This window comes from Oncorhynchus gorbuscha, linkage group LG19 (genome assembly GCF_021184085.1).
Source record: "Oncorhynchus gorbuscha isolate QuinsamMale2020 ecotype Even-year linkage group LG19, OgorEven_v1.0, whole genome shotgun sequence".
NCBI classification, from domain to species: domain Eukaryota; kingdom Metazoa; phylum Chordata; class Actinopteri; order Salmoniformes; family Salmonidae; genus Oncorhynchus; species Oncorhynchus gorbuscha.
In genome coordinates this window covers 42200757-42213327 of record NC_060191.1, presented here as the reverse complement: position 1 = coordinate 42213327, position 12571 = coordinate 42200757, and the positions used below count along the sequence as shown (strand labels likewise).

The 12571-nt window shown below is 48.0% G+C and overlaps 1 protein-coding gene across 5 annotated transcripts in view; it reads left to right on the top strand.

Annotated features, from left to right (window-relative positions):
• Positions 1-12571, top strand: part of LOC124006105 (MAP/microtubule affinity-regulating kinase 4-like) — a 61337-nt gene that overhangs the window by 34892 nt on the left and 13874 nt on the right. For all 5 annotated transcript variants that reach the window (XM_046315884.1, XM_046315885.1, XM_046315886.1 and 2 more), the window contains exons 5-14: positions 397-462; positions 2849-2919; positions 3137-3193; positions 3398-3634; positions 3988-4107; positions 4208-4307; positions 4519-4628; positions 5207-5387; positions 5667-5893; positions 6463-6569. In XM_046315884.1, coding sequence (XP_046171840.1) covers positions 397-462; positions 2849-2919; positions 3137-3193; positions 3398-3634; positions 3988-4107; positions 4208-4307; positions 4519-4628; positions 5207-5387; positions 5667-5893; positions 6463-6569 — 1276 coding nt within the window. The remainder of the gene's footprint in view (positions 1-396; positions 463-2848; positions 2920-3136; positions 3194-3397; positions 3635-3987; positions 4108-4207; positions 4308-4518; positions 4629-5206; positions 5388-5666; positions 5894-6462; positions 6570-12571) is intronic.

Sequence of the window (12571 nt, the reverse complement as noted above, 5' to 3'; positions counted from 1 at the left end):
AGTTGAAAATGATCCTCCTTTCCAGGGGAGTACAGTCTAACTGAGGGATGCCCAGACCCCCTCGCGCTGCCCCTGTAATGGCTAGAGGCTGTGTCCCAAATAGCACCATATTCCCTATGGGCCCTGGTCAAACATAGTGCACTATCAAGGCAATAGGGTGCAGTCGCTCATATAAAGCCAGGACAAGTAGACTTCCTCCAGTTTTTTATAATGAACACGGTCACATTTAATACTGCATGCAGCTGAAACATAAACTGCCGTACCATACTGTTGTGCATTTACGGCACATCTCCCTGCTCTAAGGAACACACAGTAAATCACTTTGTGCAACTGTGTGTGTTGTTTGTCTGTGCCACCCACTATACTGAGGTGTCTATGTATGTTTGTGTGTTACAGTGCAGCTGTTTGAGGTGATCGAGACGGAGAATACACTCTATCTGATAATGGAGTACGCCAGTGGGGGTGAGCAGAGTACTTCCCCTCAACCCCTACACGCTCCTCCATTTCTCTCTCATCTCTTTTCTCTCCACCCTTCCCTCACGCTTTCCCAGTACCGCTGACCCATCGATTGTCCTCTGACCGCCCTCCTCCCTCCCTCTGAACTCTCCTTTTCTCTCCCCTTCCTTCACTTTCTGTCTATTCTTCTCTTTGCTTGTGTCCCCTCCCTCTTATAATCCCCACTCTGCTTGTTTGTCAATTTTTCCTCCCATTCTATTTCTTGCCAAATAAGGAACTAATAGCCAAGCATGTGCCCCTTCCCGATCTCAACCTTGCTGCTTTTCTCCCAGTGGATGTGTCCTCTAGCATGTACTGTACAAAAACACACCACACACTCATTCATTCATTCATTCATTCAGTCACTCTCTCTCTTTCAACTCTCTCTCACACCACCACCATATATTTCCAGACACATGCATGGGTCACAGATATGTAGACATGCCCATGCAAAGTTAACCATTAGGCCAGGGATCACTGAGATGAATGAAGCCCTATAGGCTCAATGATGAAGATACTGGTCCCAGGTCAGGCTCAATTTAATAACCCATCTCACTGATGATACTACTGCTGCGTATGCTCTCCTTTGGCTTAGGAGTGCCGTACTACTATGGCTGACCCTGTAAAACAACACATTTCACTGTACCTATCCGGTGTATGTGACAATAAAGCATTTTTTAAATAAATATATTTGTTTTAGATTCTCTCTTCATATTCTTACATTACAATTTCTTTTCACTCACTCACTTAATGTGTACATCATAGAAATACAATATAATTATATTATAGAACTCTAATGAATACACTATATATATATTAGTGGTGCGCGGGTCAGCTGTTTGTTCAACCACCCGCAATACCTAATAACCCATCTGCAAACCATGTGGTAACCCATTTACCATGTGGTAAAATGAAAATCTGAGGCCCGACCCTAACCTGCTAATATAGAAAATCTGCTGTGCAGTCAGAGATGGTGGAGGTATTTTTGGGGGGAGCAGGCCTTTTTCGATAGGCCTATGTCTCTGCTTATAATTTCCGACATTTTGGCCGGCTATTTGTTAGTCGACTTTTAACAACTTCTACAATTAGATAAATGCAGCTTCTCTTCTGTCATGACTTGTTGCCCTGGAAGACTAAGTAAACCCTGCTCACCAGAATGACGTGGTTGATATTGGTAAAATGTTCCCCTTCATCGCTGCTTCTCTCGCCGGGGAGAAAATGCAATAAATACATTTGTGGAAAAGGGAAAGATTTTCTGTGCAAAATTACCCAATGACGTCAGTTTAACCGGTTTTAAGAAAATGTAAGAACATTTCGACCCGACATGTTTCTGATAAGATTTCAGTTCAGCTTGGATGCATATTTTTATGTGGTTGAAATAGGCTTCTATCAGCTTTTATGATGCTGATAAATATAGTACCTTTACAGTCCCTAACCACGCATTCATTCTCTCAAGATGCTGAAAGAAAGAAATAATATTACAGAGTCAAAATCTACATTTATCATTTTACTGCAAGAAATGCTTAATTTTGTAAGCCTTAGTGTTATATTGGGCTATGTGAGAGGTTATAGACCTACAGTCAGGGTCCAGGTTCCAGACTACTATTCCGTTTAACCCACCTGAACAGTAGTTCCCTTGACGGGCCATTTGGAAGTCCCCTTCTTGTGACTGTCGAATTTGTATAGCGCCTCACAATCATCACACATAACATAACACTGCTATCATCTTACCACTTCACCACATCTTCCCTCAACATTAGACTACTGCTCTGACCCTCCCTTCGATTTATTTTCAACTTTCCATTTCGCAGCTTTTCTCTTATTGAATTAAACCCTGACATTGTCCTTTTTGTCTCAGTGGACCGATGTGAACTTTTTCTGCCCATGTTCCCAAAAGCATTTGGCGATGTATCCGGTGAGCCGTGTATCCGGTGAGCCGTGTATCCGGTGAGCCGTGTATCCGGTGAGCCGTGTATCCGGTGAGCCGTGTAACCGGTGAGCCGTGTAACCGGTGAGCCGTGTATCCGGTGAGCGTACAGTTAGGCGCTAAAGCTTAGTCTGCACGCTTTCGCCAGATAAAAAGAAAGAAAGAAAAACCTTCATGTAGCCTCTAGATATGATTTGCACAAGAATGATACATTTATAGATTTTTAAAGCCCTTCATCCACTCAATATTTCGTGACCATTTACCCACCCGCCCCTCGGATATAACCGTGGGGACTGCGGGTTATGAATCAACCCGTGCATCACTAATATACACTATAAGTGCCTCAATTACACACTGTATTCAATCAGACGGTGTTGTAAGCCTGATGCTCTGTCTGTTGATGTGGTTGGTTTCTCTCTCCCTCAGGTGAAGTGTTTGACTACCTCGTGTCCCATGGGAGAATGAAAGAGAAAGAGGCGCGGGCCAAATTCCGTCAGGTGAGATGTGACCAAAAATGTATAATCGCAACAAAACCCAGTGACTGGTGCCGAGTTGGCCTGAATGACATTGCAAGCATTATTCTAAGTTTGTATGTGTCAGTCTATGTGTTTGGCTTTTTTTACTGTGACTTATCTCACTCCCTTTCTTTCTCTGTCTCTCCCGCTCTCTTCTCCCTCTCTCTCTCTCTCTATATATCTATATCTATCTATTTAGATTGTGTCTGCTGTACACTACTGTCACCTGAAGAACATTGTTCACAGGGACCTTAAAGTACGTGACCGGTTCAGACCTGAACCGCTTTTCATTTTCCAAAATGACAACCACTCATTGATATTAAGTATATCATTATCAATACATTTAAAAAACATGTCAAACACTGATAATCTCTTTCCCTGAAATGAGCATACGGACTCAGCCTGACCTGAACAGACTCTCAGTCCTTAAAATCTGCGCTATCTTCACCTGTCTCTGCAGGCTGAGAACCTCTTGCTGGATGCCGACTCTAACATCAAGATCGCAGACTTTGGCTTCAGTAACGAGTTCACCATGGGCAACAAGCTGGACACGTTCTGTGGCTCCCCTCCCTATGCCGCTCCGGAACTGTTCCAGGGGAAGAAGTACGACGGTCCTGAGGTGGACATCTGGAGCCTGGGGGTCATCCTCTACACACTGGTCAGCGGATCACTGCCCTTCGACGGGCAGAACCTCAAGGCAAGACCCCCCCCGCAGCGCAGCCAAAATGGCCTTTACTTTGTCTGGGGCACTACATAAGGCACTACTTTTGGCCCGGGCCCATATGGTGTGGTCAAAAGTTGTGTACTGTATGGGGAATATGGTGCCAAATGTGACATTTTGGATACTAATGCTGCCTGTGGTACTGAAGGGTTTCGTGCTGATTACTTCATGTTCACCTTCCATTTTCATGTTCAGTTAATCAAGAGAAGGGACACGTTGTCTTTTAGTCCCTTTGCCATTATTATGTCCCATGTTTTTGTGTAACGTTATATAACATTATGAGCACGTTTTGCGTAACTGCATCTGTATCTGCATGTGTTGTTCCCCAGGAGCTGCGGGAGCGTGTTCTGCGGGGGAAGTACCGCGTGCCCTTCTACATGTCCACCGACTGCGAGGGCATCCTGCGCAGGTTCCTGGTGCTCAACCCCACCAAACGCTGCACCCTGGAGGTGAGGAGGGCAACGGCAGGCGGCACTCAGCTTTACAGTACACGCAACCACACACACCCTGTTTGTGCACTCTTTAACACATCACTTTATCCCTGATTAGCAAATCATGAACGACAAGTGGATTAACTCTGGCTACGACGGAGAAGAACTGAAGGCTCATATAGAGCCCCTGGAGGACCATAATGATGGCAGCCGCATCGGTGAAATACCTCTCTATCACCCCTCTACCCCCTACCTACATATCGTATTTGTCCCAAATTGCACCGCATTCCATTTTTAGTGCACTGGGAGTAGTAGTAGTAGTAGTGCACTATTGTAGGGAATAGGGTGCTATTTGGGACACGGCCTTCCTCTTCTTTCTGTGAGCCTGTATCTCTGTCTAACGTCCCTCATCTCTCCGCTCGCCTCCAGAGGTGATGGTGGGGATGGGTTACACCCGTGACGACATCAAAGACGCTCTGACCACTCGGAAGTACAACGAGGTCACCGCCACCTACCTGTTACTGGGACGCATGAATGAGGTGAGGCACAACGAGACAACGTGTGTGTGTGGGAGAGAGAGAAAATTCTTCATCATTAAAGCTTTCTGTGTTGCCCATCTGCCTTCCCAGTGTTCCCCCTAAAATGTTTTAATTGTTTTTTGTATATATACATTTCTGCCGAGACACGCTCTTAAAGGGATATGTTCAGAGTTGGGAAATGCATTGCCAAAGTCTGGCACTATCCCTTTAAGATCAGTATATTTGTAGGAAACAGAGCAAGCAGTGGTGTGAATGAGAGCCACCGCTTGCTCCTCCTCATCTCCTTACAGTGCAGTGGCGCGCACCAGTTACATTTCAGATGGTGTCAACGTCATTTCATTTCACCATGGAGTAGATTGTCCTTTTAAAAAGTCACCAGAAGTGACCTTCTCACAGTCGTTCTACACAAAAATCCCCCTCCGCTAACTTAGCCACCGCTGCTAATACAAATCCAAGGGGAATGCCTGGCGTGCCAGTCTGCTACAATACGTGTGTGTGTCGTGCCTGTGTGTTCACACTGTCCACAATCACCTGAGTCCTGATCCTAACGTGTGTGTTTCTCTCTGTGTGTATGTCAGGTGGAGGGCAGTGAGTCTCGGTCAACCAGCAGTCTGAGCCTGGCGCGGGTACGGCCAAGCACCGTCACCAACGGCACCAGTAAACACTCCACCACCACCACCTCTGCCTCCTCCTCCCACAGCAAGACCACCCAGCGCAGCGCCTCCACCTACCACCCCCGCAGGAGGCACAGTGACTTCTGTGAGTGGGCTGTCTCTTAGTCTGCGTCCCAAAATGCACCCTATTGTGAGGTCACCGGTCGTGTGTGAGATCTTTATAATTTGTGCAGTCTATAATATCATAACATGCTGTTTATCCCAAACGACTGTAGTCCATGCAGAAATGTACATATGGGTGGCCCCAGTAGAATTCAAACCCACAATATTAGTTTTACAAGTGCCTTGCTCTACCAACTGAGCCACACAGGACCAAACTTTGATTCTCATGTCGTGTCCTCTGCCCTGTCTGCCTGTTGTGCAGGCGGTCCAGCAGCGCCCCCATCCCACCCCAAGCGTAGCCCCAGCAGCGTGGCGGGGGCAGACAGGGAGCTGAAGGAGGAGGGGGGGCGCATGGCGTCCCGTAAGGTCAGCAGCAGCGTGGTGGGCAGCCGTTCCATCCAGCCCCCCTCCAGCCCCATGGTCAGCAGCGCCAACAACCCCAACCAGTCAGAGATTCCCGACCGCCGTAAGGAGATTAACACCGCCACGGTGAGCACACACACACACACATAGGCCATGTTCCAGGCTCACTACATGTCAGCAAACCACATCATATAATAGTTATCTGGTGCCAGACTGCGCCGTCAATGATGTGGCACGTAACCATTGGTTGATGCAGTGCAATGCTGTCGGCCTACAAAATGACCTTATACGAGACAAGGTTACAAGAGATTAAGGAAACTAAGATCAGTGTGCAGAGGAATGAACCAAGAACAACACTTTGGAGAGAGAATCTACAGATTCATGCTAAACTAAGATGTGGACAGAGAGAATAGAGATGAAACGCTGGCATGTAGGGAGTCCAGTTACAGAATAAGGATGAACAACAACAACAGTGTGAACAGAGAATATGTAGATGAACCCGAGTTGAACCCTTTGAAGGGCTCAGAGGCGCTCTGACAGGGTGGACTGAGAGTGACGACAAGAGTTCAGCACTGGTACTGTGGTTCCCTAAAGTACACTCCTTTTGACCAGGGCTCATAAGTAGTGCACTATATAGTAGTCACAGTCAATCACAGTCAATGTGTTATCTAACTGTCATTCTCCCTGCCTTTCAGAACAACGTCCCAGCAAGTGCCATGATCCGCCGGAACACATACGTGTGCACCACGGACCGGAACAGCACAGACAGGCCCTCCCTGCTGCAGAACGGCAAGGAGAACAGGTGAGCAGAGTGTTTGGGTTTTATGTTTGAGCGTTGTACATGTGCTTCTACATTTGTTGAGTCCTCGAGAATAATAGCAGGGATACTGTACATTCACTTTCTCAACATTGTGTGCATTAATAACCTGTGTTTTGACTGTACTGTAGTGGTGTTTTTGTGTGTATAACATTCATTACGTCTCTTGACTAGGGGATAAAGAGCTTACTGGTATGTGCCAGAAGGTGGTGGTTATCATGTGACCTACGGTCCTAGCACTGGGGGAGGGGTGGGGGTGGAGGGGGAAAGAGGTGGCAGGCTGTTCCAACTTGACCAGCAACCGACCTTCTAGGCCCTGTCAATGCAATGCAACCGCCTTCTAGGCCCTGTCAATGCAACGCAACCGCCTTCTAGGCCCTGTCAGTGCAGTGCAACCGCATTCTAGGCCCTGTCAATGCAATGCCACACTAGACGGGCTGACGGGACACACACGTGCTAGAGCACACACAGTGCAGCCGCACAAACAAATACACCACCGCATACACACAATGACAAAATACACAAACCAACACACTCGGAAACAGACACAATAATCGTGCTCATACTGACATGCATGCTGTCATACAATTACATGCTATATATTACATAATCATGCATTACATTATACACATTTTCAATTCCTGCTCCTGGTCTCTTTTGCTTTGGGGCTCAGGTTGAGGGTAAATGATTGTGCTCTGAAACAGCTGCAAATCAACCAAAGGACTCTAATGTGTCTGCCCTACTCGGCCCCTCTCCCTGTGTGTGTGTATCTGTCTATCAGAGCTCTGGTTATTTAGAGCGTTAAGTAAAGCGGCCCCAGGCCAACAGGGGCTCAGCCAGCCTAGCTAACCCGGCCAGTCAGGGAGAACTGTAGGGAGCGGGCCAAGGGGACGAGGTAAGGGGAGCTCTGCCAGGTGGATGAAAGGATGCAGGGTTAAGGGGGCATGGGGAAGGTGGGGGGCTACTGCTGTATGTCCACAAGCCTCCAAGCAGATGGCTGAAATCTTCATTTTCAGTCTCTCTCTCCCTCAAGCCCTCTCTCTCTATCTCTCACCCTATCTCTCTATTTCTCACCCTCTCTCTATCTCTCACCCACTCTTTCTATCTCTCACCCACTCTTTCTATCTCTCACCCACTCTCTCTCTCTCACCCACTCTCTCTCTCTCTCTCTCTCTCTCTCTCTCTCTCTCTCTCTCTCTCTCTCTCTCTCTCTCATCCTCTCTCTCTATCGCTCACCTTCTCTCTCTGTATCTCTCCCTCTCTATCTCTCAACGACTCTGTATCTCTCACCCTCTCTCTCTATCGCTCACCTTCTCTCTCTGTATCTCTCCCTCTCTCTCTATCTCTCACCCTCTCTCTCTGTATCTCTCACCCTCTCTCTCTATCTCACACCCTGTCTCTCTGTATCTCTCACCCTCTCTCTCTATCTCTCACCCTCTCTCTCTGTATCTCTCACCCTCTCTCTGTATTATCTCTCACCCTCTCTGTATCTCTCACCCCCCCCTCTCTCTCTCTCACTCACCCTCTCTCTCTGTATATCTCACTCTCTGTATCTCTCACCCTCTCTCTCTATATCTCTCGCCTTCTCTCTCTACATCTCTCACCCTCTCTCTCTGTATCTCTCACCCTCTCTCTCTATCTCTTTCATCTTCTCTCACCCTCTCTCTCTATCTCTCACCCTCTCTCTCTGTATCTCTCACCCACCCTCTCCCCTCTCTCTCTCACCCACCCCCTTCTCTCTCACCCTCTCTCTCTCTCTCTCTCTCTCTCTCTCTCTCTCTCTCTCTCTCTCTCTCTCTCTCTCTCTCTCTCTCTCATCCACTATCTCTGTATCTCTCACCCACTATCTCTATCTCTCACCCTCTATCTCACCCTCTCCCTCACTCACCCCCTCTCTCTCTCTCTCTGTCTCTCATCCACTATCTCTATCTCTCACCCACTATCTCTATCTCTCACCCTCTCTCTCTCTCTGTATCTCTCACCCTCTCTCTCACTCACCCTCTCTTTCGCTCACCCTCTCTTTCTATCTCTCACCCTCTGTATCTCTCACCCTCTCTCTCTGTATCTCTCACCCTCTCTCTCTGTAACTCACCCATCTCTCACCCCCTCTCTCTTTATCTCTCACCCTCTCTCACTGTATCTCTCACCCTCTCTCTGTATATCTCACCCTCTCTCTGTATATCTCTCCCCCTCTCTGTATCTCTCACCCTCTCACTGTATCTTTCACCCTCTCTCTGTATCTCTCACCCTCTCTCTCTGGATCTCTCACCCTCTCACTGTATATCTCTCACCCTCTCTCTGTATCTCTTACCCTCTCTCTCTGTATCTCTTACCCTCTCTCTCTGTATCTCTCACCCTCTCTCTCTATCTCTCACCATCTCTGTATCTCTCACCCTCTCTCTCGGTATCTCTCACCCTCTCTCTCTGTATCTCACCCATCTCTCACCCCCTCTCTCTTTATCTCTCACCCTCTCTCTGTATCTCTTACCCTCTCTCTCTGTATCTCTCACCCTCTCTCTCTGCATCTCTCACCTTCTCTCTCTACATATCTCACCCTCTCTCTCTGTATCTCTCACCCTCTTTCACCTTCTCTCACCCTCTCTCTCTCACCCTCTCTGTCACTCACCCTCTCTCTATCTCTCATCCACTATCTCTATCTCTCACCCACTATCTCTATCTCTCACCCTCTTTCTCTCTCTCTATCTCTCACCCTCTCTCTCTCTATCGCTCATCCTCTCTGTATATCTCACCCTCTCTCTCACTCACCCTCTCTCTCTATCACTCACCCTCTCTTTCTATCTCTCACCCTCTCTGTATCTCTCACCCTCTCTCTCTGTAACTCACCCATCTTTCACCCCCTCTCTCTTTATCTCTCACCCTCTCTCTCTCTGTATCTCTCACCCTCTCTCTCTATATCTCTCACCCTCTCTCTCTATATCTCTCACCCTTTCTCTATATATCTCTCACCCTCTCTCTGTATCTCTTACTCTCTCTGTATCTCTCACCCTCTCTTTCTATCTCTCACCCTCTCTCTCTCTATCGCTCACCCTCTCTCTATCGCTCACCCTCTCTCTGTATCTCTCACCCTCTCTCTCTATCACTCACCCTCTCTCTCTATCACTCACCCTCTCTCTCTATCTCTCACCATCTCTGTATCTCTCACCCTCTCTCTCGGTATCTCTCACCCTCTCTCTCTGTAACTCACCCATCTCTCACCCCCTCTCTCTTTATCTCTCACACTCTCTCTCTGTATCTCTCACCCTCTCACTGTATATCTCACCCTCTCTGTATCTCTCACCCTCTCACTGTATCTCTCACCCTCTCTCTCTATCTCTCACCCTCTCACTGTATCGCTCACCCTCTCTATCTCCACCCTCTCTGTATCTCTCACCCTCTCTCTCCCTCTCTCACACTCACCCTCTCTCTCACTCACCCTCTCTCTGTATTATCTCTCACCTTCTCTATCACTCACCCTCTCTCTGTATTATCTCTCACCCTCTCTATCTCTCACCCTCTCTCTCGGCATCTCTCACCCATCTCTCACCCCCTCTCCCTTTATCTCTCACCCTCTCTCTCTCTGTATCTCTCACCCCCTCTCTGTATCTCTCACCCTCTCACTGTATCTCTCCCCCTCTGTATCTCTCACCCTCTCACTGTATCTCTCACCCTCTCTCTATCTCTCACCCTCTCTCTCACTGTATCTCTCACCCTCTCTCTGTATATCTCACCCTCTCTCTGTATATCTCTCCCCCTCTCTGTATCTCTCACCCTCTCACTGTATCTTTCACCCTCTCTCTGTATCTCTCACCCTCTCTCTCTGGATCTCTCACCCTCTCACTGTATATCTCTCACCCTCTCTCTGTATCTCTTACCCTCTCTCTCTGTATCTCTTACCCTCTCTCTCTGTATCTCTCACCCTCTCTCTCTATCTCTCACCATCTCTGTATCTCTCACCCTCTCTCTCGGTATCTCTCACCCTCTCTCTCTGTAACTCACCCATCTCTCACCCCCTCTCTCTTTATCTCTCACCCTCTCTCTGTATCTCTTACCCTCTCTCTCTGTATCTCTCACCCTCTCTCTCTGCATCTCTCACCTTCTCTCTCTACATATCTCACCCTCTCTCTCTGTATCTCTCACCCTCTTTCACCTTCTCTCACCCTCTCTCTCTCTCACCCTCTCTCTCTCTCACCCTCTCTCTCTCTCTCTCTCTCTCTCTCTCTCTCTCTCTCTCTCTCTATCTCTCATCCACTATCTCTATCTCTCACCCACTATCTCTATCTCTCACCCTCTTTCTCTCTCTCTATCTCTCACCCTCTCTCTCTCTATCGCTCATCCTCTCTGTATATCTCACCCTCTCTCTCACTCACCCTCTCTCTATCACTCACCCTCTCTTTCTATCTCTCACCCTCTCTGTATCTCTCACCCTCTCTCTCTGTAACTCACCCATCTTTCACCCCCTCTCTCTTTATCTCTCACCCTCTCTCTCTCTGTATCTCTCACCCTCTCTCTCTATATCTCTCACCCTTTCTCTATATATCTCTCACCCTCTCTCTGTATCTCTTACTCTCTCTGTATCTCTCACCCTCTCTTTCTATCTCTCACCCTCTCTCTCTCTATCGCTCACCCTCTCTCTGTATCTCTCACCCTCTCTCTCTATCACTCACCCTCTCTCTCTATCACTCACCCTCTCTCTCTATCTCTCACCATCTCTGTATCTCTCACCCTCTCTCTCTGTATCTCTCACCCTCTCTCTCTGTAACTCACCCATCTCTCATCTCTCCCCTCTCTCTTTATCTCTCACTCTCTCTCTGTATCTCTCACCCTCTCACTGTATATCTCACCCTCTCTGTATCTCTCACCCTCTCACTGTATCTCTCACCTCTCTCTCTCTATCTCTCATCCTCTCACTGTATCGCTCACCCTCTCTATCTCCACCCTCTCTGTATCTCTCACCCTCTCTCTCCCTCTCACACTCACCCTCTCTCTCACTCACCCTCTCTCTGTATTATCTCTCACCTTCTCTATCACTCACCCTCTCTCTGTATTATCTCTCACCCTCTCTCTCTCTCTGTATCTCTCACCCTCTCTCTCACTCACCCTCTCTTTCGCTCACCCTCTCTTTCTATCTCTCACCCCCTGTATCTCTCACCCTCTCTCTCTGTATCTCTCACCCTCTCTCTCTGTAACTCACCCATCTCTCACCCCCTCTCTCTTTATCTCTCACCCTCTCTCACTGTATCTCTCACCCTCTCTCTGTATATCTCACCCTCTCTCTGTATATCTCTCCCCCTCTCTGTATCTCTCACCCTCTCACTGTATCTTTCACCCTCTCTCTGTATCTCTCACCCCTCTCTCTCTGGATCTCTCACCCTCTCACTGTATATCTCTCACCCTCTCTCTGTATCTCTTCTCTCTCTCTCTGTATCTCTTACCCTCTCTCTCTGTATCTCTCACCCTCTCTCTCTATCTCTCACCATCTCTGTATCTCTCACCCTCTCTCTCGGTATCTCTCACCCTCTCTCTCTGTAACTCACCCATCTCTCACCCCCTCTCTCTTTATCTCTCACCCTCTCTCTGTATCTCTTACCCTCTCTCTCTGTATCTCTCACCCTCTCTCTCTGTATCTCTCACCTTCTCTCTACTGTATCTCACCCTCTCTCTGTATCTCTCACCCCTCTTTCTCTCTCACTCTCTCTCTCTCACCCTCTCTCTCTCTCACTCTCTCTCTCTCTCTCTCTCTCTCTCTATCTCTCACCTCTCTCTCTCTCTCTCTCTCTCTCTATCTCTCTCACTATCTCTCATCTCTGTATCACTATCTCTATCTCTCACCCCTCTTTCTGTATCTCTCATCTCTCACCTATCTCTCCCTCTCTCTGTATCTCTCATCCTCTCTGTATCTCTCACCCTCTCTGTACTCACTCATCTCTCTCTCTCTCTCACCCTCTCTCTCATCTCTCTCCTCTCTGTATCTCTCACCCTCTCTCTCT